Raw genomic sequence first — 27873 nt, 5'->3', positions numbered from 1 at the left:
ATGAAAACTAAAAACAAAAAGTAAGTTAATTTCTCTTATGATACTTTCATATGGACACGGGAAGAGCCCTTTCCCTTCCTAGCCTTGGCTCTCACTTTCAAATTCCCGACCTCTTTCTAGCGCCGAAATTACCAGCACGCAGAGCAAGGACAGCATTGGCCGCTCGGCCACTGACCCAAATGGAAATCGGCGGATTAGACTCAGATGGCCGTGAATTTAGAAACGCGGACGAGATGTGGAGAGAAGAAGTAGGAGATGGTGACCACCAAAAGAAGTCTCAATGGTATAACAAAGGCATCAATTACTGGGAAGTAAGTTCCCTTTTTTTGCTTTATGTTATTTATACGCGTTCTGTTGTTGGTTTTTGTCTGTATGGAGATTTGTTCAATGAAATGAGATGAGAACCATGAGGTGTGAGGTTCATCCAAGCGAGATAAAACACGCTAGGTGATTTCTCCCTGTCTGTCTAAGTGTTTGTGAGTTACCCGGCTTGCCTGGTGGGAGTAGCAGGTACCTGATGGAATAGTTGAGTTACACACCGACACTAGCATCATAAAAAAATATAAAGAACTATAGGGCATAGAACACAAAATATTAAATATTGGAATGAGAAGGGTCCAACTGGAACTAAATGGATATTGAGGATTAATGCAGCTAAACCTGACTAGCTTGTAATTTCTATGTGTTTACTTGATTTATCTCTGTTGGTATGTGAAGGGTGTGGAAGCCACAGTGGATGGTGTGCTAGGCGGATATGGGCATGTGAATGAGGCTGATATAAAGGCAAGTGAGGAATTTCTCAACACCATTTTGGCAGAAAGGTTCCTTGATGCTGGAAGAGGCCGCCATCTTGTAACTCTGGGTAGTCCATCCATTCTCTTTTATTCTTGGATCTTTTTCTGAAACAATGGAACATATTGGTAACTCAGTATTACATGTTAGCATACAAGATTAAATGTATTTCTTAAAAAAAGCTCCCCAAATTATTTGGATTTTTAGTAAAATATTTTCTAGGAATATGGTTTTTAGTGTTTATGCAACACATGATATGTGGGTTTAGCGCAGTGTTTTTAAGAGCGAGAAGCGCAAAAAAGCGACAGGGGCTTGCCTCGCTTCAAAAGCAAAGCGCAAAGCGAAGCGCACGCTTCATTGAAGTGAAGCGCAATTTTTAAAAAAACATAATGTAAACCTTGCAAAGACACAATATAAATAATCAAAAAATTCAATTTAAAAACTTTGGGATATTTTTAAATCCCTATTAATATAAGAAAATACATAATCAAATAAACTGAAAATACCTATAAAATTAATCAAATAAACTGAAAATATAACATATATATAATAATTAATTTTATAAACTGAAATACACATTAAAAAATTCAAATAAACTGAAAATAAAACATATCATATCATATATATATATATAATAATTAATTTTATAAACTGAAAATGCATATAAAATTAATGAAAATAACTGAAAAATAACATATATATAATAATTAATTTTATAAACTGAAAATACATATAATATTAATCAATGTAAACCTTGCAAAGACACAATATAAATAATCAAAATACATATATATAATAATTAATTTTATAAACTGAAATACACATTAAAAAAATCAAATAAACTGAAAATATAACATATATATATATAGACATTTTTAAATCCCTATTAATATAAGAAAATACATAATCAAATAAACTGAAATACATATAAAATTAATCAAATAAACTGAAAATATAACATATATATAATAATTATTTTTATAAACTGAAATACACCTTAAACAAATCAAATAAACTGAAAATATAACATATATATAATAATTAATTTTACAAACTAAAATACATATTAAAATTAATAAATAAGAAGAATAGGGGGGGGGGGGAGAACCAACGCCTGCCCTAGCGCAGACACTGGACGAGAAAAACTAAAAAAGAGAAGAGAAAAGGAGAAAAGAAGAAGAAGAAGAAGAAGAACCCTAGCGCAGATACTGGACGAGAAAAACTAAAAAAGAGAAGAAGAAGAAGAAGAAGAAGAAGAAGAAGAAGAAAGAAGAATAAAAGAAGAAAAATTACCCGGAGGCTGGAACCCTAGTTGGCTGCTGCTGCTGCTAACGTTCAATTTTTGGCAAGACAAAGAAAGGTCTTTTCACTTTGGGTCTGTTTTGTATAACAAAAACAAAGACCCAAACTTTTTTTTTTTTCAAAATGACCCCTTTGGGCAGAAGCGCTCGCTTCTGCGCTTTTCGCTTCTGGGTCGCTTCTCGCTTTCTTGGTTGAAGCGATCGCTTCTGCTGGTCGTGTCGCCTCGGTAAGGAAAAAGCGACAGCTTCTCGCTTCGCTTCGCTTCTCGCTTAAAGCGACGAAGCGCTCGCTTTTCAAAACACTGGTTTAGCGCAAGTCATGGGTTCAAACTTTTATGCAGATAGAAGTCTGGTATTTAAGTGGAGAAGGGTAGAAGGCCGACCCTATTATCCGCCGAGTTCCACCCGTGCGCTATTGTCCTATTCAATCTTACTCGTTTTAATCAACATTTGGATGTTGTCGTCAACATTTAATATCTAGAAATATCATCAAATATTGCTCTCATACTCTTTATACACCTTCTACAATGACCACACATGAGGTACTTTTGTATCCAATATAACATTTAAAAATGATTCAAAAAATTATTTCATAAGGGATAAATCATAGATTGTTTTTCATGGAAGACATTTTCCTCCACCCTAAATGCCACCCAAGACTAGAACTTTATACCATTGCTATCTTTACACTATTTGCTACAGGGATAAGGTGAAGCTGCCTCTTTGAGTTAAAATGTTTTGACAAATTTCTTACTCCCTTTGTTTCATTTTATATGAAGCTCTTAACTTTTTAGACCGTTTAAAAAATAATAACACCTTTCTTTATTTGATTAGTGACATGTTCTTATAGTAAATTGCCATGGTATGTTTATGACTACAAGTTCTAAGGGTACTTTTGATATGTGCCAATTTTTTTTTTTTTAAACTCCGAGTCCAAGTAAACATTGCAATATAATAATGAAATGGAGGAGTATTAGACAAATTTATTTACTAGAGGCAACTCTTAAACTAACGGGTTACTTGGGTGGATGACCCCTTTTAAGTCTTCAATTGAGTAAATACTTTTCAAATAGGTGATGATGTTATGAAGGATAGGGCAGCCCACTTTGTTGAAATTGCCATGGTGGTTGATGAGTTGGATATTACAGGTGGCACAAGGAAAAGCTCGAAGCTGCGTACAACTAATAGAATGTTAAGGGATTATTCGTGGGACCTTCCCTGAGAATTCTGTTAGAGGTCAGAGTGTGTGTGAGAGTTTTAAAGTTTGTGTGATAGGACCATTATGGATTATGCTAATTGCGAACCTCCTTCCTCCCTTATCTGCCTCTTCTCTATCTTTCTTCTTCTCTGCCTATTCTCCTCTTCTTCTTCTTCCTCCTCTCTACTCTTGACTGTTCTTCGGGTTCTATTTCTAAGTTTAACTTCGTTTATTGTATTTTCATTCCCTAAGATTACTGTAATTGTTCCGTAAATTTGATCAATAAAAGTCTGTATTGTTGGTGGGTTGATTGTGAATTAGTAGCAACTGCTAACATTGTTACTTTCATTGATTTAGCCTCACAATGGTTGACACTCGTTTACAGAAGTTAGATGACTCCATGAAGGAGGTTAGGGAAACTCAGCTCGAATTCAAGCACGAGATTCGTGAAGTTACTGCTTCGATGGCCAATCTTGATGCTAAGGTCGATGGCCATCAATGGAAAATTCAGGAGATCATCACTCATATCACTGCCTTGGGTAATCAGATCACTTCTTTCTTTGCTGAATCTAGTCGTTCTTGTCCTATTCAGGTTGATGTGACCCCACTGTGGCGGCGGTCGACCACCCAACTCTGCGCCATAAACCGGCACAGGTGAAATTTGGTCGTTTTTCGGGGGACAATCCAGAGGCTTGGGTCTTTCAAGCTAATCGCTATTTCGATTTCTACGGTATTGAAGCTGACCATCGACTCACCATTGCTTCATTTTATCTGGACGGTGAAGCTATTGCGTGGTATTGCTGCCTTTTTCGTAATAAGTAGTTAAGTGACTGGTCGGCTTTCTCTGAAAAATTAATGTCCCACTGCAAAAAGAGGTACCTATAGGAGCCGGAAGGACATTTGGCCAAACTCCAACAAGTGATGACGGTGGCCGCTTATCGGGCGAGTTTGAGGCAATAGTTACTGAAACTGTAGCCCTTCCAGATGCTATGATTTTAAATGGGTTCACTTCGGGCCTTAAACCTGAGATAAAGGATGATGTGCTAATTGCAAAGCCCAAAATATTAGATGAGGCAGTCCACTTTGCCCAATTGTATGAACATATGCTGCAGCGTGACCATGGGCCTTCTCGATCCAGTTGGCCCAGATCACAACCCCTTTTGCCTACTCCCACATCCGCATTACCCACTTCGTCTTCCCCCTTTTCACCCGTCTCTAGTCCTGCTTTAGCCATGCCTAAATTGCTTATCAACCGACTCTCTACATTAGAGCTTCGTGAACGCCGCGAGAAGGGCTTGTGTTTTTCCCGTGACAAAATGTTTACCAATTACCCCCGGCCACAAATGCAAACCTTTCTCTCATCTTTTATTGATATCCAATGAGCATTTGGAGACATCAGGCGTTTTCGACCCAACTATTTCTGATGAGGCTCTGGCCGAGCATCTTCAAGCCTTAGAAATGGAAGCTCGCTCCACCATTTCCTTTCACGCCCTTACTGGTGCTTATTCCGTGGCCACCTTATGCTTCTGGGGCCATATTCAAGGATCTCCTGTCCAGGTTCTCTTGGATGGGGTTAGTACCCATAACTTTGTGTAATTCAGTAACTTCAAAAGATTTTACCATTGTCTGCATCAAAATGAATTACCCATCAGCATTCTTATCAATAATGCTATCAAATCATATTTTGATCAATTTACAAAATGCTGATAAATTTTCTTTTTCATATCAACTAATCGAAGAGTTCAGATTTGCACATAAGCACCAGTAGCATCTCAGATGATTCAAAGAAGTGAATATTTCATTTGAGGTTTTGAAATCTTGTGAGAGCAAGTATTGGTTGCAGATAGATTTAGATTAATTTAAGGGACAGTTGTGGTACTTGAAAATAATCTGACTTGTAAGCTATGTTGCTCGGACTCTCCGAAAATGTTACCGGGTGCGTGTCGGATCCTCCAAAAATAGTGTATTTTTGGAGGATCCGACACGGGTGCGGCATCATTTTGGAGAGTCCGCGCAACATAGATATAGTCCTACTAGAGTTTAATAATATTCCTTTCTTTATCATTGGCTGATTAGATGCTTCTCGATGGATTTTCTGACATCTTTCAAAATCTATGTTCACTCCCACAGGATCACTCTATCCATTTGTTACCAAACTCCGGGCCTATTACTGTCAAACCTTACACGTACCCGTATTTTCAGAAGCATGAAATAGAGCGCTTAGTGGATGCGATGTTGAAGGATGGTATAATTCATCCTAGTACCAGTCCATATTCTTCACCTGTCTTGTTGTTTCGCAAAAAGGATGGCACTTGGGCATTTTTGTGTGGATTATCGGGCTCTCAATGCCATTACAGTCCGAGATCGTTTTCCCATTCCTACTATCGATGAATTATTTGATGAACTTCATGGCTCGCAGTTATTCTCTTAGTTGGACTATTTGGCAGGTTACCACCAAATCCGTATGAAGGCTACCGATGCAGAAAAGATAGCCTTCCGCACACATGATGGTCACTATGAATTTTTGGTAATGCCCTTTGGTCTGTCGAATGCCCTTTCAACCTTACATGCCTTAATGAATAAAGTATTCTGGCCTTATCTTCGCAAGTTCGTTTTGGTGTTTTTGATGATATCCTGGTATATAGTCCGTCATTGGAGCGTCATTTGGAGCATCTTTCTCTGGTGATGCAGCTGCTTCCTCACCACCAGTTGGTGGCTAAACTAATTAAGTGTATCTTTGGCCAGTCTCATGTCGACTACTTGGGCCATGTTTTATCTCCACAAGGACTCTGTGGATCCAGACAAGGTACTTGCAATTCAGCGATGGCTGCCGCCTCGGAATGTGAAGGAACTCCGGAACTTCCTTGGATTAGCTGGCTACTATAGGTGTTTTATTCGCCACTATGCTCAAGTGTCTAGCCCCCTGACATATTTGTTGCGAAAGGACTTCTTTGCTTGGACCTCTGATGTCCAAGCTGCTTTTGATAAATTGAAGGAACTATTGAGTTCCACACCTGTTCTTGTGTTACGTGATTTTTCCCTACCATTCCAGGTTGAAACAGACGCTTCGGGTACTGGTATTGGGGCTGTTTTAACATAGGCCGGCCACCCCATTACTTTCTATAGCCACAAACTTTGTCCTCGTATGCAAAAGGCCTCAGCTTACCACCGTGAGATGTATGCTATCACTCAAGCAGTCAGCAAATTGCGCCAGGATTTGTTAGGACATAGTTTTACCATTTTGACGGATCAGCAGTCTCTCGAGAACTTAACTGAGCAGGTCATTCAAACTCCGGAGCAACAACACTGTCTGTGTAAACCTGTGGGGTATGATTTCACTATTCTCTACCGTCCAGGCCGTCAAAATTTAGCAGCAGATGTTCTGTCTCGCACCCCTATGGCTTCCTTTTTAGCTTTATCCACTAGGACGTTTGATTTCATCACTACACTACAAGAGGCTAATCTGTCCCATGCGGTATTATTAGATTGGCAAGCAGCACTGCAGCAAGATTTAGCTACTGTTGCAGAGTTTTCCTTTCGTGACGGTTTACTGTTCCACAAGAATAGACTGGTGATACCATATGATTCTCCACTTCGTCTGCACTTGGTCCAAGAGTTCCATTCATCGTTATTGGATGGTCATGCTGGGGAGGCAAGAACATTTCATAGGTTGTCTTCTAATTTCTTTTGGAAAGGAATGAAAAAAGATGTCAAGACTTACGTTGCCTCTTGCCAAATTTGTCAACAGATGAAGGACTCGTCTCAATTACCTGGGGGCTTGTTGCAGCCCCTTCCAATCCCGGATATGTTATTCGAAGAAGTAGCCATGAACTTCATTACTTGCTTGCCTTCTTCGGAAGGCAAGGCGACCATCATGACGGTAATTGGCCGCTTGACCAAATATGGACACTTTGTGGCCTTACCCTCTAGTTTTTCAACACAACCAGTGGCTACTGCTTTTGTCAGCCGCGTCTTGAAGCTACATGGTACTCCTAGAGTGATTATCTCTATCTTGATCCAAGGTTCCTACATTCCTTTTGGAAAGAGATTCACAGACTTCAGGGTACCACTCTTGCTACCAGTACGCTTATCACCCTCAAACCGACGGCCAGTCAGAAGCTTTGAATAAATGCGTCAAAATGTACCTTCGTTGCTTTGTTGCGGATACACCCCATGATTGGATTTCCATGTTACCATGGGCAGAATTTTGGTACAACACCTCCTATCAATCAGCTGGTATGACTCCTTTCCAAGCTCTATATGGTAGATAACCTCCTGCTATGGTTCGATATGTCTTGGGTGGCAGCTCAGATGATTTGGTGGAGAAATATATGACCCGCAGAGATGAGGTCTTGGGCATTTTGAAACTTAACTTATAGAAGGCACAAACGAGGATGAAAGAGGTAGTGGATTGCAAGAGGCGAGATGATCACTTTTTCGAGGGTGATTGGGTATTTGTTAAGTTGAAACCTTATAGACAATACTCAGTTCGTCAACAACCTCATCACAAATTGGGTCATTGATTCTTTGGCCCCTTCCAAGTACTAAAGCGAGTTGATCAGGTCGCTTATAAATTGGACCTCCCTGCCAGTGCACACATTTACCCTGTTTTCCACATATCCATGCTTAAGCGATGTATTGGCAAGCTGGAGAACTAGATTGCTCCTCTTCAATTGCTTAATACCTCAACGAACCTTGAGGACAAGGTTCCTTTTGCCGAAGGGGGTAATGTTATGAAGGATAGGGCAGCCCAGTCTATCGAAATTGCCACGGTGGTTGATGAGTTGGATATTTCAGGTGGCACAAGGAAAAGCTCGAGGCTGCGTACAACTAACAGAATGTTAAGGGATTATTCGTGGGACCCTCCCTGAGAATTCTGTTAGAGGTCAGAGTGTGCGTGAGAGTTTTAAAGTTTGTGTGATGGGACCATTATGGATTATGCTGATTGTGAACCTCCTTCCTCCCTTATCTGCTTCTTCTCTGTCTTTCTTCTTCTCTGCCTTTGTGTGATGGGACCATTATGGATTATGCTGATTGTGAACCTCCTTCCTCCCTTATCTGCTTCTTCTCTCTCTTTCTTCTTCTCCTCCTTCTTCTCTACTCTGATTGTTCTTCTGGTTCTACTTTCTAAGTTGTAACTCCGTTTATTGTATTTTCATTCCCTAAGATTACTGTAATTGTTCAGTGAATTTGATCAATAGAAGTCGTATTGTTGTTGGGTTGATTATGAGCTAGTAGCAGCTGCTAACAGATGACCCTTTTATTACATTAAAGAATTAAGAGGATATCGATTTTTCTTCTGTTGCTATTTCATTTAAATTGATCTGTCATGGTTAATCAACCTCCTTCTTTAGTCGATTATCCCCTATTGTCTATATTCAACCCTCTTTATTGGTCATTTAGTTTATCAACCTCCTTCTTGGTTGATTATCAACCTATTGTCGATAATCGACCCTCCTTTTGGTATCACCTCCGTGGTTAATCATTAACCTATAGTCAATAAAATGACCTCCTTAGTGGTCGATCATCAACCTTCTTGGTCGTCTATCAACTCGTTGTCGCTACTCAACCTCCTTCTTGGTCGGTTGCCACCTCCTTCTTGGTGTAAAACATCATCTGTCTGAATGGCTAAGTAGCAGGGACATCAACCTATGGTCGATAATTGACCTCCTTCTTGGTCGATTAAGGGCATTCCCTTAATTTTAAACTTCCGCGAAGAGAAAGAAAAAAGAAAATGAATGTCTTTTAATTAATTCAAGACTTACAGAGGGCGCATACACCAAATCTTCTCTAACTTGTGCAGCCTGGCTACACCTTAATACACAGTTTCCGAAGAACTTGAGCATTACTATTTTTCCTGAATGACTTACCCAAAAGCAATGACCTCCCAAATGCTGATTTTAAGTGCAGTGTATCATTTTTGACTTGTGATTGAACTTTAAATACCTATTGGAACTCTTTGTTTGCTTCAAGTTGCAGAATTGACAGCAATTGTGTACCATATTGTCTAGTTTCTTGGTTTATAACGCGTGGACAGTTTGCTCCAATTGGTGCAGATTGTGGATCTGGCATTGGAAGGGTTACCAAGAATCTTCTTATACGATATTTCAATGAGGTATATACTTTCAATTTGAATAAAGTATATCTGATTTATCATCAAATAAGATATTCAAACAATTTGATCTTTTTGACAAGACATTCTGTTTAATCCCTCTAAAATGGCTATCTAGGCTAAAAACAGCAGACAACCAGATTGGACTTTGGCTTGAATGATAGATTTCAGGGTACTTATATATTCCTAAGAAGATAGTAAAGAATCCTTGATTAAGCAGAAAACTAGAAGTGGGGGAGGAGGACTCCATGATTCCCCTCAAGAGGTCCTAACGATTATCCTTGAGGCGAGTTTCTATAATGATTACTGCATTTGATATCTATGGAAATTTGGGGGTTGGGGGGGGGGAGATCCATGTATCACCTGTCAGTCACTACTAAATGAGTAAATGGATTGAATTAGTTGGTTGATATGAAAAAATTGCCTTTAGTTCAGCTTAAAGTTTTAAAACATGAACCAAGACAAATTATATTTCAAATAATCTTTTTTCCTTTTTCGGTATATGTCTATTGTATCTTACTTTTTGTGAATGCAATTGTTTGGACTTAGAATTCAGTTGTGCATATTATATAGGCATTGTCCCATTACCTAATATCTACATTTGCCATTGTAAAGATAAGAGAAAACATGTTAGTGACTTGGTTAAGTAACAATATGTTGGCAAATAATTTTGAGTCATCTAAGCTGGGTAGCTATGTAGTCGAATTCACCACTATGATTCTGAGGGCGTGATTCCTCAACTATAGATTCATTGGAGTTCTTCACAGGCTGTCCTAGTTTTGAGAGTGTTACAACTATTGTTACCTTTCTCAAACAAAGAAGAACATGTTATGATTATTGGCATAGAAATAAATAGAGTTTTGATTAAATAATCTAGCTAGAATAGGCCTGTATGTAAAGAAAGCAATGTACTGGGAGCTGGAGGAAACTTGTGAATAAGCTAAATATATTCGATAAAGGAAAGGAAATACTAATTTGTTTGGAACTGAGGCGTAGTTGTTGTTGTTGTAAAGGAAAGGAATTGACAAGAGGTAAGGATAGATTTGATGTTGGTTGTTAGGTTGAGATGATGTATCTATGTACAAGAAGTAAAGATAGATTTGATGTTGTGTTGATAGGTTGAGATGATGTGTATATGCACAAATGTATGTCTATTTGTAGCTACTATGTTTTGGGTCTCAGCCTCTTTCTTTGTTGTACTCCGGATTCTTGTGAAATTTTAGCGCATCATGAATAATGTGCAAGTGGCTATTGGCTTGATCAACTGTTCATTCTATGTCTATGAGCGATGCTGCCTAATTGTCTGTGTCATATGTTCAGTCAGCAATAATCTATCCCATTTTTGTGGAGAGCAGTTATTGATTGTAGAATCGATCATTGATTAAAAGTAGTTTTATTAGTAATTTCAATTCTTCCCGTGCCCGGAGGTGGTTGTTCTATTTTGATCCATAATTGTACAACCACTCACAATCCAAGTTGTTGAGTCTTCGCCTAACCTGTACTCCATGAAAGCTCATTTGTCAACCATTCGGCTAGGCAGCTAAGGTCAACCTCTTGATCATCCAACTTTGCGATGGCAAGGCTGGCTGCACATTTTGATTTTTTGGAATTTTGGCATTAACACTTTGTCCCCGTAACCGTTTGAGAATTTAAAAAGTTGAAGAGTTCTGCCGTGTTTAACACCTAAATTTGGATATCATTGGCAATTACCAAAGGTTATGACTGGTCTTTTCGGAGTCTTCTCTTCCTAGGAATATTTGCTCCAGTGATTACCTTTTGAAACTCTCTATAAACTTTTGCAATTGTTATGACATATTCTCACCCCTTTATGTACTCTTTGCTTCATTGTTTTCCCCTTCTAACTAACCTTCGATCACCCTCATCAATGCCTTTAATTATCTTCCCTTTCTATCTAACTTTCAAATCATCCACTTCAATGGCTACCAGATAATCTCCTTTCTAAACCTTTCAAGAACCTGTAGCCTCCAACGCTTTAGTTCCTTTTCCGCAAACAGAAAAGCTTATATGTTGGGTCCCCTCATAGTAGATGATTTTGAGAAGGGATCTTCAGACAGACCATCTCTATGTCCTGTTTGCCCTATAACATCTCACGATCTCAATGGTTCACCATAAATAACTTCCCTATACATCTCAATGATTCTGTACTTTTGCAAGAATTCTAGTGACCGTGGGGATTGGCTTATTCATGGTGAGAAGGCCAAGGCAATGATTGAAAGAAACAAGAAATTTACGACATGGTACAATTCTCCCGTTATGACATCCTTATGGATATGAAACCAATCTTGTGTTTTTTTTGGATTTTTGTCTTTATTTCAATCAGCAACTTACTGCTTGTTTTGGAGTGATGGGACCTACTATAGAGAATGTGATAGCCATTATTTGGCTCTCAGCAGATGGAGATGAGGCTCTAGCTTTATGCGATTAAGTCTGAGGATATTAGTTTCCAACAACATCAACAACTAAGCCTTAGTCCCAGACAAGTTGGGTTCGCCTATATGAATCCTCACTGGTTATATTATTGCATATAAATTATCTCAGGCCAATAATATACAATATAAAATAATAATTAGAATAAAACTAAAAAGTACTAGAACCTTGATATAAGAAATAGTAAAAAGTACTAGAAGTTCTTTATATTTTCTACTGATGTATAAATCTCTGAAAGACTACACCTCCTATAAAAGCATAAGACGTAAAGTAAAAGTGCTAACATGACTAAAACATATTCTCAATTAGTAGGTCTCTCTTATATAGATCTTTTTCTTCCACTTTGTTGTATCCTTCGCTATTTTTGCATGGATCTCAAAAGATTGTAAGTCTTTCGAGATAACTTCCTTCCAAGTGATTTTAGGTTAACCTTGTCCTTTTTAACACCTTTACCCACCATGGTGTCACATCTATGCACTGGTGCATCTGGCGGTCAACGCAAGACATGACCAAACCATCTTAAGTGACATTGTCTCATTTCGATCATTTCTAATCTTGTCAAATCTTGTATGACTGCACATCATCTTGACATCCGCATCTCTTCGACACTCATCTTGTGGATATGCAACACCTTAGTGGCCCAACATTCACTCACATATAACATTGCTGATCTTATAATTACTCTATAAAACTTACCTCTGACTTTCACAGGCATCCTTTTATTACATAATATCCCAGTAACACTTCTCCATTTTAGCAATTCGATTTTGATTATGTGTAACATCTTCATCTATCATTGCATTCTAAGGATATTAGTTGCCAAATTTCTAAATCGGCCTCCTCTCATTACTTGTTCTCGAATAACAAGCAAGACATTTTGGACATGCTCAGTGGCGGTGAGCATTAGACCTTCCTCTTCCACAGGATCTGAAGTACTATGTTTGTATGAATTCCGTGGCTGTCATACTTGACTACAAGACTCTTTTACCCTTGCCCTTTTGCTTCTTTCCTTGCATTGTTCTAAAACAATTAGTAGACTCTTTGATGGCTCTAGCTCTGGATTACACATGTATTTTTCTCAAGTTCGATTCTTTAACCTTGCATGAGGAGCGAGATGAAAGCTACCCACTTATAGGATGCGTCGAGGTACCTAATTGCGAATCATTGGCTCAGTAAGCTGCCTCCTTGCTTCTTGATGGTAGAAAAAAGAGTCTAGGTGATTTCTTTTTCCGGAAAGGAAATACGATCATGTTTAGTAGAGGACATGCGCAATTGCTTCCCAAGAGAAAGGCTCGCAAAAATTGTTATCAGTATACGAGCACGTTGATGGTTAGGGATCCCCTTTTGGGGTGTGAAATTGACGTCTCGACGAAATATAATTTTCATCGAACATGTATTCGTCAATGTTAATACCAATTTGGCCCGATTCAAAGTGTGTTGAGAAGCTATTCTTTGCAGAGTGGCTTAATAGGCTAAATACTATGGCTGATGTAGACATAATGGCAATGTTCAGCTTTAAGAGAGTGAGTTCCTTTCAAGATCTGGCATTTCCTACCATGTTGGTGAGGCAGTAAGTATAAGCTTTGCTAGTCAAAGCCATATTCCCTGTCTGCACTGGCTCAACTCATATATGGACATATCAAATTGAAGAACCATGGGTTTTAAAGAAGCAAACAGTGTTATCAAAGGCGAAAAGCGCAAAAAAGCTCTAAGGTCCGTTGGGACTTTAAGCGCAAAGCGCAAATAAAGCGTGGGCTTTAATGAAAAAAGGCGCAACTGGAGAAAAAGTAAAAATATGTATATGTAGTCCAAGACTAATAATTATAAGCATGAAAAACAAATATATGGACAAAGAAATTGGGAAAAAATTATGATAAAGTGAAATATTAATTGTTTAATGTCGTCTTTTCATGATTGCACTCATTGGCAAGGAATAGTATGCCTTAGAGCCTTGATGCGATACTAAAGCGCCCACAAGGCGAGGCGAATCGCTCAACATGTTTTCAGGGCTTAAGCGAGCCTTTAACAACACTGGAAGCAAATGCATTGGTTGCCACCCCTTTTAGACCCAAGGCTTCTTTTCTTCTGCCAAAATAAGATTCTTTGTCTTTCTCATGCATTCCGGTACTTACCCATCTTGTTGACCCCATATATTTAGCGTCTCGCAGCAAGAACATCCTCTCCATCATTTGTTATTGATGTTGACAATTTTGAAAATTTTAAGCATCTCTTTGGTGGAGTTTTGGCAGGATCATTATGTAGGCATACTAGACAGTCACACTGCTGCTGCTTGAATTATTACTTTTGCCCCTCCTGCATTGGGGAATTTAAAACGACCTCTACCCGAAGTTGATTTGGCTGCAACAGCTAGGTGATTGGACCATCCGACTATTTGTTGTTAAACAGAATCATTGCCATGTCACTCACTTGTTACACCCTGTTCTTGAGGCTTGCTCCCTGCTAAAAGATCTTCCTCTCCGTCAAAGAAATCGGGAGTTCTAATTTCAGGCGCAAGTTTCTTCTCTCCTGCTCTTAAGGCCCAATTTCCCACTACCGTCCAATGAGTTGATGGAAAATTATCCCCTTCTACTGGTCCTCTTGTCCCTGTTAGCTCTCCTTCTAGTGTTATTAAAAGTCATCTCTTCATCGTTTGAAGTGCAAAGTGAGGGGTTATCGTTTCATGGGCGAACTTTATTGAAGAGAGCACTTCAAACAATGACGCACAAAGTGATCCCAACAAGAAACAGTCAGCTCTTCGAATCTCAACTTTGAAGAGTTGGATTAATATTGACATTTTTGTATATTTGGGTACTGAGATTATTTATTTAAACTGCAATTTGATCATTATAGTACTTAATTCATATGTGTAACATCGTGAATTGTGCATTTCACTTCAAAGAAGCATGCGCTGCACATCTCGCTTTTCGCTTCAAGCCCCATGGATCTTGTCGCTTTCTTGCGCTTTTCACTGTTAATAAAACTGTTCCTTCTCTATCTGCTTGAGTTAGTGAACTGGTATATGCATGGCCCTATTCCATGAACAAAGTGCTGTGGACGCTATGAAGTCTGTTTTAATCAGGATTACATCTTGCATCTTCCACACTGCATTTACAATTGAAATGGTCATATAGAGTATAGCTTCTGATATTCTCAGTGATAGCCTTTTAACTATAAGCCTATAAGGCCAACAAAGAGCATGAACAACTCAGCAAGTTTGAGTCGAAACGGTAGGCAGACCGTCAGAGCAAGATGCCACTGTATTCTTGTTCCGTGAGTAGTTTTATTGGTGCTAACTGTTAAAAACATACTTGAAACCTTGATGGCTGAAGAGTCAGTTGATGATGCATAATCTAGGACTGTTCTGAAGTTAGGTTACAGGAAAGCTTAACAATTAGCAGAGAGGAAAGGTTTTGCTTGTAGTTGTAGATGGACAAATGAACATACCCTGTTTTATTATTGCTTTCTATTAACTGTTGACAATATTCCGGTTTCATTATTCATGCTACACGGAAAAAAGAAATGAAGGACCAAAAAGTAACCATCATCCTTGGATGCTTGTGATTGTTACGAAGTTACCTAATTCCTTTTTGTTATTTTTGTTTCTTGCGAAATAATACATTATGAAACTAGGCTGCGAATTGTGTGTTAACTTATAATGGATTTGCACATCGCATTTCAAATTGGGGGACTTATCAGACACTGGGTTGCTCAAGGTGGGCATCCTTCTCCTCTTTTTGTTTTATTGGACTTCTTTTGGAGAAGAAGTTTGGTAAATGCAATAATTACTGTGGGATGCAGTGTACATTTGCAATAAGTCTTGATTGATGTTTTTAGTTTAAGCTCTTCACACTTGATTGCTTTGTCCTGGTCCCAAGGATGATTCTGTAATATTTAGTTTCCTAGCATGTAGTCTTTTCTTGAATACAGGGGCACTTTTCCACACCCACCCTATAGTCACATGGCATATATATGCAACATATATTCTGCCCACCATTTTACACCATAATTTACTGCTGCCATCTCGTCTAAATGGCTGTGGTTTCTTCACAAACATGGTAAATGGCTTCACCTACTTAAGAAACTTTTATTCCTCAGATTTACCTGCAGTTAATATTCCTTTGACAAAAATTTGACATGTTCGTTTTTTCATCAGGTCGACCTTCTAGAGCCTGTATCACATTTTTTGGAATCAGCCCGGGTAAATTTGGCTCCTGAAAATTTAATGGTGTCAGAGTTGCACAGAGCTGCCAATTTTTATTGTGTTCCACTCCAGGTACAAGTTGCTGCCTTTTCACTAAAAAAGTTATTCCCTTTTTGCTATTATCTGCTTATAGAACTCATTTATGAAAGCATAATAATTGATATTTGATATTTGACTAACATTAATTATTGCATTAAAGTTAGGTAGATTTATATTGTCAAGTCAATAACTTGGTGATGATAAAAGTGCAAAACATAGGAGTATAAATAAACCAAAATATTATTAAAATAATACCGGTTCCACTAAAAAATAAGGAATTTCTAAAAACAAGAGATGAATAAAACAAGTATCCGTTGTAGGCATATAATACATAAATAAAAGTGTCCCCTCTAACATATTAAGATTTTAGATGTGGTGGTTACACAATTAAACATGGTGCTAGAGTCAGTAAAGGTCCTAGGTTCGAACTTACAGCTACCTGTCGACAAAAATATTTCCACGTGCATCTCATTAAGAATAATCAGACCTCCACATGATGCGGAATGTTGTAGGCATATACAACGAATATCTCCTCTTTAACAATTAAATTTTTAAAGAAGTGGTCACACAATTTAACATTTTGGATTTATACAAAAAAAGTTGGAATGTGAAAGAACCATTTACTGTTTGCTCGGTTCCTAATTCATTCGGTAGATTCTCGTGGATCTGCCTGCTGAATTTTATATCATGATCTCTGAATAGCAACAATCCTACTATTCTCCTACGATTTTAGTCTGCAAAGATATCACCAAGCTGCAACCTCATCAGAATCAGGTGATAAAAGAAATTCTATCCCGTAATTATTTCTTTATCCGAGCCTCCTAGGTACAACTAGTGCTTGTGGAGAGAACGATATTTTGACGTTTCTGCTGGATTGTTGAATTTGAGATTTCAGTAATGGCATGGCTGGTGTTGTTTTCACTTATATGAGTACGTTTCAAACATTGAAGTATCATCAACATTATCATGGTCCAAACAACAAAATAAATATGGTAGTACAAGATTTAGTACATTGCTTTTAGGATTTCCAGCTTTCATCAGATAACATTATCAATAATGTCTTGGTGGCCTCATCTGGACAGGAAAGTTAGGGGCCATATAAAGGCAAGTTTAGGATTCAATTGTAGAGGGCACCTTTTCGGTTAAAGTCTATGGGGACAAAACCGTGTCGTTCCAAAGACTTGCAAGAGTTAACAATACCTTGGCAGTTGGACCGAGGTCGTTACAAGTGGTGTTAGAGCTAGTAACCCCCTTAGTATGATGGTCAGAAAAACCTCAGCGAGGAGCCGAGTCTATAAGGGAGGGGGAGTCGGTGTAACAGCCCATGAGCCATTGGCGGTTGAAACTGAAAGAAGGTTCATGGTGAAGCTTGACAAATTTCATATCAGGATGGGAAGCGAAAGCTAGGGGCCATATGAGGGTGAGTTCATGATTCAACTGTTGAGCCGCATTTAGCCAGATGGACAAAATAGTGAGGCCTCAAAGTTGGGCCTGAAGGGACAGTACCTTGGCAGTTGGGCTTGAGCCTTTACACTCATCTTAATCCAAGAGTGTACTAGTGCGTTAATAACTATTTCGACATTCAGAATTTGCCTTTCTTCAGTGAATGCAATTGGGGAGGTTAAGACCATCACATCCCATAATTTGGTAAATCTGATAAAGAACACCTTAGCAACAGTGCAAACTCATATAGATGCTTCTTGCTACCGTCATAGGTTCAAAATTCTTAATGCTTGTAACTCATCCTTCCTTGATATGATTGTTTGAAGGAAGCATTGGCCCTCTTTTAAACTTTTCCAGTGGCTTGAAAAGAACGGACGGTCTCCATAGCATTTCGTTTGACCGAGCTTTGACACCTCTGGTAGATAGCTCAAAGTGAAACCATTAGGACCAATATCCACATCATAGAGCCTTATCTTGCTTAAAAGTTTAAGCAAAACACAGCCCTTATGGATCATGCAATCACTGACCCGTCTAACCTCCGCGTTTGTGGGAAGTAGGACATATATCTAATTTAAGTTTTTTTTTTTCACTCACCTCTTCAGTCATCAAATTGGAAACATGTTGCTTTCTACATTTATCTTTTCTTTTCCCTAGGTGATGCATAGGCAGCAAGTGATTTACTTTAACAATGCAGCTGTTTGTTTCTCCATGTAATCAGTCTCAAAATCAGGTGAAAAGAAGGAAGAATTAGTGGTAGGAGGTCCTATGATCAATCAGTATCTCTTGAGACATGGTCATTTCAAGTAATGAAGTCCTTATTGCGGTAGCTATCCCTTAGCATTTGATACTATGATTTCTGGAAGCAGAGAACAGAGAACAGAGACAATAGTATGCTATTCAGATTAAAAAATTTAAAAAAAAGAAGACAATATGCTGTGTTGTAACTTCTGCTGAGAACAAAATTGATTCCCCATTTTGCGGTGTGAAGAAAGAAAATAGATATTTTCCTTTTTAAACTGTTTCTTCTGTTTTGTTCTCCAAAGAACCATTTGCTGCTAGACAGAGATTTCAGGGAATTACATTTTTAAAGAGATTCCTTTAGGCTTTTTCCATACATATCTCAAAATTCAGTTATTTCTAGTCATAGCGTGTCATCATGATGCATTCAAAACTTATTGCTGATCCATTGAGCTTAAGAACGAATCTCACTAGCACACCATATCAACCTCTGGTCATATCTCTTTCTCTTATCTTCGAATGATTTCATTCGAAACAGTATGTATATTGAGTGAAACATTTTTCACGGTAAATAAATATGCAGCGCGTGCGCACACACACACACACACACAAATGTATATGCATATAAATTTGAAACTTAAACTGAAACATTAGCTTATTGCAATTCATAGTATCTGTCACATGCTTATGGTTTGGGTGTTTTAAAGGTAAGTCTAGTGTGTTTATCTGACTCGTGCTTGCACTTTGTTTCCACATATTTGAATTAGAAAGATTACCGTGGTTTTGGTTAGTGTCTTACTTCACTTTTAGGCTGTTGCTTACTCATTGTTTTCCCTTTTCTTTTTTCTTCAAGGAATTTACCCCTGATGCTGAAAGATATGATGTTATTTGGGTTCAGTGGTGTATTGGGCATCTTGCAGATGATGACTTCATTTCATTCTTCAAGAGAGCAAAGGTGAAGTGATCTTCTAAAATGAAGTTCTATTAGGGCTCGATTGTAATAAGTAGCTATTGCACTATTCATTATGTTCATGATCCAGTACAATGTGAATATTTTGCAAGCTACATTAGCTTATGAAACATGGGCAGTAGTGCCAAAAAGCAACAAGGTCTACACGGCGAAGCAAAAACCTGAAGCGAAACACAAGCTCCTTTTGAATTGAAAATAACAATTTAGAGAAAATTTAAAAAATACAGAACATATTTAAATCTATTACTATAAAATAATCATATTACAATTAAAATAACTAATCTCAGCATCCAATATAAATAAATCCAACTCTTTAAAGTTGAGATTGAAAGAACATAGCTCTTCTTGTTTGGATCATTTTGCGCGTATTTTTGAAGCATGCACTTCTATGAAGCGCATGGCTTCACCCATGAAGTGATTCGCACATTGCTTTAACTGACAAAGCAATTGCTTTTAATAACACTAAAACATCATAGTTTTATTCTTTATAAAAATCTATTTTCCTGATCAAGAAAATCTTTTTAAAACTGTGATTGATTAAGCTTGCAACAACTTTTTATCCCGAGCCAACAGGCTATGCCATGTAGTAGATTTAGTTTCTGCTATAGCTTTGTTTCTGCAGGTTACTGCAACTTCCACTGTAGGCAACCGATAACCATGTATTCTACCATTTCTGAAACTAAAAGCTAGGATTCATTTTATGCTAGAGTGTCAGGGAGAATGCTTCCAAGTACTTGTTTTTCCACCCCGTAGCATAGCAAGTGATCCGTGGTCAGACAGGACCTTAGTACTTTCTTTGCTGCTATTCTCAACAATATGAACTTTTGGATTACTTAGCTCTCCATCCTTATATCCAGTGCGATTGAGAGAATGTGACTGGGCTTTTTTAGCTGCTAGGATTTTCACATCCACCACAATCTCGATATCCTCTTCATTCAACAATTTGTCAACAACCTTCTCAACAATATATCCTACTTGATTGCAGTCCCTATCGCTATCAGTAGAATGCCAGCTTGTGAACAATCTATACTTACTTCCGTGGCATGACCTTTTTTTTTTTTTGAAAAGGTAAAGCAGCAGAAGTATTGTGCTGTGGTTACATCCCAGCAAAAAAGACAAGAAAGAAAGTAAAACCATTTCTGGCTATGTAGTGAATGTAGAAAGTCTAACAGGGTTTCAAATTCATTTATAATTTCCAATGTATAACAAAGGAAATCACAAAAAATATATTCTGATTTAATTTTCAGAGTAGAGCTAACCTTCAAAGCATGTTCTGTTTCTTTCTTTCCATTGGCTCCACCATTGTATCTTTGCTGTTTTAGACATGCCCTTCCTGCTCCGATATTTTAGCCAAACTGTGGCAGACATGGCATAGCCCATTGCAGCCCTGATGTGTTTCAAAACATCTGCCAAACTTGTGCTGCCATTGTGCATGTTTTTCAGCCTTATAGTTAGAGATTTTGCATCTTCTTCTTTGTTTTCCTTACGCCTGGGATGTATACCCATAGCCGGGTCATGAAACATATTCTTGTGCATTTTATAAGCTTTTGTTGTTTTACTTGTTTAGAAAAATAGGTAAATTCTAATGAGATTTAGTTGTTTAGCTGACTGGGGTATGTAGTTGGAATATGAGACCTGAATCATTCTGTTATCAGATCTCTTTAAGTTATGCACGGGGATAGAGAACAAAGTACTTCTGCTCTCTGTGTTGCAAAGGCCATAGATCTCTCTTATGACTGGCATAATTGACCTGCATCAAGATCGAGATGAAAAAAAAACACGATTCTTTTGATATAACTTACACTTTTGATTAAGGAAAGCTCGTGCTCCTCCCTCTACCTCTTTTTTAAGTAAAATCTATTTGTTATCTAATATGAAAGAGCTGCTTGATCATATCGGATACCTGATAACTCATTGCCCATAAGTTTGTCCACTATAATGGTCTCGGCGAACATCATCTTAAAGATGCTTATCTCAGGTACTAGTACTTATTCCTTTATAACGCCCAAAATGTGTAATCCGAAAGAGTTACCTTATCAAAAAAAGTGTAATGCTAAAGAGTTATACTTGTTATATTTTTTTATCTTTATCTGTTTTCTGTTTTGGTTGCTTTTATCAAGGATTGACAGCTGTGTGTGGGACATGGATTTTCTGAACTTTAGTTTTGTAATAGAATACCTGACATGTTTACTTGTTCTCAATTAAACCACATCTGATTTTTTCTTTTCTCCGATAAAGCAGTTAAACAGTTTGTTTTTATTCTATTTTTCATCTAGGTCGGCTTGAAACCTGGTGGACTTTTTGTTCTAAAAGAGAACATTGCAAAAACAGGTATCATCTCTTTGACTTCTTTGTTATGTGGAAATTAGTATCACCTACTTCCTTCTCGTGTTATGTTATTTCATCAAGTTGGGCACGATTTTTGGTTCTGTTGCACTTTTTATAAAAGTATAAAACTTGAAAGGGAACTCTTATGTTTTTAAAATGATAAGTGTAAAACAACGATAAGACTCTTGGGGTTTTAACCAACAAGCGAAAGAGACACTCGTTAAAAGTAAAGCACACAAGTAGAAAAACTCTCTTAACATATAGAAATAGAGTAATTATATCATAACATTTGCTATTAGCATTACTAATCAAAAAATCCAAAATAGTGATAATATCAATCCTGACAACTACAATTAGCAATTTGATTTAAAAAATTCCATGAAGATTAACTTCAATCCCAATACTTACCCTTTCAAAAAAACAAAAGACCACTTTAACCCCAATTTTAATTAATTGGCTATAAAAGATCAATCTTTTGAGATCATATTTAACTGCTATAGTAACAATACTAAATATCATGTGCCAAAATCTTCACCCACCTTGATAGCACAACTCATATTGAGGAAATCCCAGTGAGCCCTAATGTGTTTCCATAAACAGAGACCAAGAAGGAAGGAGTTGGTTTGGTCATCCAAGGATTGAGAAGCCCGTACTTGGTGCTGATTACACCTCTCCTTACTGCGGTTTTTACTTCTTGATTGAACCTCCGGATCCATTTGCTCAACAAGATGGTGTTATGAGTCTTCAAATCTCCGAGTCCCAAACCTTCTAGTTTCTTGATTTTCGTGTCAGTCTTCCAATTGCCCAAATTTTAAGACTTCTCCTTATTCCCTTGCCATGGAAGTCTGCACGGATTTTCTCCGAATTCTTAGCTAGCGTTTGGCCATAGATTCCCAAATTTGTTTTAAAAAATATGATTTGGGTGAAGTTTGGTTTGAAGATGAAAATCTGTTTGGACGTCATTTTCCCAAACATATTTCACTTTTTTTTATGAAAAAACATGAAACGTGACTTGTACCCATAAGTTCTAAAAACTATCAAAAATACCCAACAATACCAAACAAACAAACTTGCTAATCATGTATATGCAGACCTTCATCAATGCCATTCATTATCATTATCACAAACCATAGTCTTGAACATAGATAAGTTTGGCACAAAATCATTATTTTTATAATGAACTACATAATACACTATCCTAAAACCATAACCTGATATTTTAATATCAACTGCTAATAACACAATCACTAGCTACAACAATTCGTTAAATTGTAATAATATTACAAGATTTACCAGTCCAAAAAAAATGATAGTAACTATCTAGTTGATTAGTTGGGTCATAATAGATGGAGCGTTTTTTTATAAAATACAAAAGTTTGGGGTAATTTTTAAAATTGTTAAAAAATTCAAAGATAATATTTTTGGCCAAAAACAGGTGTAGAGCTAGATTTGGGATTTGGAAAATTTGTTTTCAAAATCTGCCAAAATATGGATAAAATCTATAAACAAACAGGTTTTGCCAAAAACATTTTGACAAAAACTTGGTAAAATCTATGGCCAAACGGGGGCTTAGACGCCTGTACGAGCATGGGGAAAAGAGCTATGATGTATGTGGGTAAAGAATCCAACATACTGTTGATGATAACCAATCTATCTCCCAATGAAAGATATGGTCGAATCCAACATACTGTTGATGAGAACCAATCTACCTCCCAATGAAATATACGGTCTTGTCCAATTTGACAACTTTTTGCATTTCTCCAAAATATCATCCCAGATTTGATTTCCCACCTAGTGAAGCCCCAAATAGTTCGTAGGGAGTGAACCAATGTTGCAGCCCATAATATCTGCCAGCAAATGCATATTGGTGACAGGATGCATATGACTCTTTAATAAGTTAATGTGAAACCCTGAAACAACCTCAAAATTCACAAGACTCAGTCTCAGATAAAGGACTTGATCTACCTCTGCGTCACATGAGATTAAAGTGTCGTCTACTTAGAGAATATGGGAGGTGCAGAGTACGTGTAGCCCTCTATACCCTACTGAAAATCCCGTAATCCAACTATTTTGCACTGCTGAGTATTGAAACCTTCCATCACAAGTATAAAGAGAAACCCAGAAAGGGTGATAGAGAATCACCTTGTCTCAGGGCCATTTTTGTGGGAAATAATCTGTGAGGACCATGAGGAAAATTATTGATAATCACAGATAATCTGACTATGGAAATGCACCAACAAATCCATTTGATACATTTATTGCCGAAACCCATGTCCTTTAGCAATTTAAGAAAAGAAGCATATTGTTTAAGATTCCATGTTTTAAAATACATCTTGTCTGCAGGTATATCAGTTCCTTTACAAAAATAGAGAATTGGTCGTAAATGTATTATAGTTTAAAACAGCAATTGCAGGGAAATTGATCCTACAGTGAAAGGACGTAAGGTGATTGTTCAGAATATCCCTGCTTTCCGTAATGTCTGGTCCATATTATTGTTTGGTTGGGCATCATACAGTTTCCATTTGTTTACTGTGCTGAGCTTTAGTTTTTGTTTCTTGATTTGATGAATTTCTAGTTAGAGCTGAGTAGGTTCTTGACTCCAGTTTTCTGATGTTATGGGACGTATATATAATGATTGAGTTGTAATGATATGCAAATTAACTGAAGTATGTAACCTATTTTAAGGATTTGTCTTGGACAAAGAAGATAAGAGCATCACAAGATCAGATTCATACTTTAAGGAGCTGTTCAATCAATGTGGACTATACATCTACAAGATGAAGGTAAAGATGAAGCCTTTACTTCTAGTTCATGTGCCATAAGGGAAGTCTTGAGAAAAAAGGGAAAGTTTATGTGTCCTATTTTCCATGTCATTGGAATTTTTTATTACTTAGCTTGTACAGTGCTTAGGTTGTAACTTTTAGGAAAAGAATGTTTTCTTCTAATGGTTTCGGTGCATCATTTTGTCCCTCTTTCTATAAGACGGAGGTGACAAACACAGCATTACTTCCATCTCATGTGCCATATGAAAATCATGATTTTCTTCCATGGTCACTAACTTTGTTACTTGGTTTTAGTAGTGCATAACATTTTAACTGTCACAAGATGATAAATTTCTTCAGATGGGAGCATAATTTTGTTTCATCTCTGCTGATTCCCATTAGCAGCAAACATTTTCATTTTCTCTGCGCTTTTAGCAAGTATTGCATTCCCCTTTAACCCTTTTTCTTGTGAAGCTGATCTGTTTCCATGATAGAAGCATGGCGATATTTTAGATTTATTTCTTATTTATGACCAACTTGATGTCTTCGATAAAGAAGAGGGCAGGCCCTCTCTGATATCACAATTGCATTAGACTATGATCCAAAGAAGACTAAACAAAAGGGCAGCTCGGTGCACTAAGCTCCCGCTATGCGCGGGGTCCAAGGAAGGGCCGGACCACAAGGGTCTATTGTATGCAGCCTTACCCTGCATTTATGCAAGAGGCTGTTTCTACGACTCGAACCCGTGATGTCCTGGTCACATGGCAACAACTTTACCAGTTACGCCGAGGCTCCCCTCCATCCAAAGAAGGCTATGAAACGATAAATACTAAAAGAACATCCTACTAATAACAATTAGTGGAGTTCAGAAGCTTAAAAGAATGTTATCAAAGATTTTAGTGACACTACTTTTAGTAACTAACATGCTGAACTACAAACAACAACAACAAACCCAGTATGTTCCCAACATGAGGAGGAGATGAGGAGAGAGGGAGATAAAGGATAAGTAGTGCCAAATAATAGCAATAAGGAATACAATACCTGAGGCGAAAAAAACCACAACTAAGAAACTCCCTACTAACCTTCTACCCTGATCTTCGACCTCCACCCCCTCCTATCAAAGGTCATGTCCTCAGTGAGCTGAAGCAGCGCCATGTCGTGCCTAATCACCTCTCCCAAGTACTTCTTAGGCCTACCTCAACCTCGCCATGGCCAACCTCTCACACCTCCTAACAGGAGCATCAATGCTTCTCCTCTTAACATGTCCGAACCATCTCAGCCTCGACTCCCGCGTCTTGTCCTCCACGGAGGCTACTCCCACTCTGTCCCGGATAGCTTCATTCTTAATCTTATCTCTCATGGTACACCCACACATCTATCTCAACATACTCATCTCTGCTACTTTCATCTTCTGCACGTGGGAATTCTTGACTGGCCAACACTCAGCCCCATACAGCATAATCGGTCGAACCACCACTCTATAAAACTTACCCTTAAGTCTTGGCGACACATTCTTATCACATAAAACACCGGAAGCGAGCCTCCATTTCATCCATCCCGCTCCGATGCGATGTGCGACATCTTCGTCAATCTCCCCGTTACCTTGGATAATAGACCCAAGATACTTAAAACTAGCTCTCTTGGGGATAACTTGAGCATCAAGCGTTACCTCTACATTCGTTTCATGGGTCCCGTCACTGAATTTGCACTCCAAGTATTCTATTTTGGTTCCGCTCAACTTGAAACCTTTAGACTCCAAGGTCTGTCTCCAAACCTCCAACCTCGCGTTAACTCCGCTTCACGTCTCGTCAATCAACACTATATCATCGGCAAATAGCATGCACCAAGACACCTTCCCTTGGATGTGTCATGACAGTACATCCATCGCCAAGGCAAATAAAAACGAGCTAAGAGCCGATCCCTAGTACAGCCCCATCACAGCAGGGCTCCCACAATTCTCACCCGAGTCTTAGCACCATCATACATATCCTTAATCACCCTAATGTACGCTACCGGAACACCGCTAGCCTCCAAACAACCTCCACATAACCTCACTCGGAACTTTATCGTACGCTTACTTAAGGTCAATGAACATCATATGCAAGTCCTTCTTCCTCTCCCTATACCGCTCCACTAATCTCCTTACCAGATGAATTGCTTCCGTAGTCGAACGCCCTGGCATGAATCCAAATTGATTCTCGGAAATAGACACGCACCTCCTCACCCTGGCCTCCACCATTCTCTCCCAAACCTTCATAGTGTGTGACTCAACAGCTTGATACCCCTGTAATTGTTGCAATTTTGGATATCACCCTTGTTCTTGTACAACAGAACCATCATACTCCACCTCCATTCATCGGACGTCTTCTTCGTTCTTAAATAACATTAAACAACCCAGTGAGCCACTCCAAGCCTGCTCGCCCCGCGCTCTTCCAGAATTCCACCGGGATTTCGTCTGGCCCGTCGCTCTGCCCCTGCACATCTTACGCATCGCCCCTTCCACCTCCTCTACTTTAATCCTCCTACAGTTTCCAAAATCCCGCCGACTCTCGGAGTGCTCTAACTCACCCAGCACAATGCTTCTATCCCTCTCCTCATTCAACGTAAGTATGTCTGCCATCTTCTTCTAATAAGTGCCTCGTCCATCAATACTTTGCCATCCTCGTCCTCGATGTGCTTGACTTGGTCAGAACATGTTGAACTACTGTTAATTATTATTTGGAAATCGTAAATGACCTTATGGAGTCGGGAAATGTGAAAGAATGATATTCAGAATTTGTGTGTCTATCTTTTTGTGTCTAAAATTCTAACTGGTATTATCATTTGGAACTCCTACATGGCCTTTCTCTCCCCCCTTGGCTTTGTAGCTTGATAATCAAGCTTCTGCTTTAGTTGGTGTTTTTTTCCATAATAAAATTGATGGGCGCTCATTTCCCCCCTGTTGTAATCTTTGTGGTAGTACCTTGTGGTTCTGAATTTGCTTATAATTTTTCTTACCCCGCATCAGCTTTGGAGAACGAAATATGAACGTGATTCCTAAATCTTTTCTCTCGAGTATCCTCATCTAGATACAATAATAATATTAGCTAAATTGTAGTTGGAAGTGTGTAACGCTACTTCTAATATGTCTCGTCTCCCTGAAAGGTACAATTCATTTTTGCTCTAACGATAGACTTTACTTTGTCAGGATCAAAAAGGATTTCCAGATGAATTATTTGCTGTGAAGATGTATGCATTGACTACTGAGATGCCAAGGCAAGGTAATAAACCTAGACCTAAACGGACAACTAATAGACCTGCTATCATCAGATGATGAATATCACATTGGTGTGTAAATCATTGTTTGGTTTTACTAACTTTGGATGAAGTAATTCATAGGTTATTTGTTTTTAGGTCGCATGTATGCGAAGTCTGTCAATGTTAGGTTATTGCTTTTGGATATAAGTTATATACATTGATAGTGAAGAGATTTGTTGTGCACTTTAGCTTATTATAGGTTACTTCTTATGTTGAATTATTTATGCAACCACTTTTGTATCAA

The 27873-nt window shown here is 38.2% G+C and overlaps 1 protein-coding gene across 1 annotated transcript; it reads left to right on the top strand.

Annotated features, from left to right (window-relative positions):
• On the top strand, positions 1 to 27873 carry LOC107792842 (alpha N-terminal protein methyltransferase 1-like). Its single transcript, XM_075234174.1, has 8 exons — positions 1 to 311; positions 718 to 862; positions 9348 to 9406; positions 16005 to 16124; positions 19126 to 19227; positions 21519 to 21573; positions 24256 to 24353; positions 27520 to 27873. Exons 1-8 carry the CDS (start codon positions 51 to 53, stop codon positions 27643 to 27645), a joined length of 966 nt encoding a protein of 321 aa, XP_075090275.1. The 5' UTR covers positions 1 to 50; the 3' UTR covers positions 27646 to 27873.

The sequence above is a fragment of the Nicotiana tabacum genome, chromosome 17, assembly GCF_000715075.1.
Source record: "Nicotiana tabacum cultivar K326 chromosome 17, ASM71507v2, whole genome shotgun sequence".
Lineage (NCBI taxonomy): Eukaryota > Viridiplantae > Streptophyta > Magnoliopsida > Solanales > Solanaceae > Nicotiana > Nicotiana tabacum.
The sequence above is the reverse complement of the archived record's forward strand: the minus strand, read 5'-3'. Positions and strand labels throughout refer to the sequence as shown.

Coding starts and splice junctions, on each gene's coding strand:
- LOC107792842 (XM_075234174.1), top strand. CDS start 51: ATGGACACGGGAAGAGCCCTTTCCCTTCCTAGCCTTGGCTCTCACTTT. Junction 863..9,347: donor CCGCCATCTTGTAACTCTGG/GTAGTCCATCCA, acceptor CAATTGGTGCAG/ATTGTGGATCTGGCATTGGA. Junction 24,354..27,519: donor TATACATCTACAAGATGAAG/GTAAAGATGAAG, acceptor TTACTTTGTCAG/GATCAAAAAGGATTTCCAGA.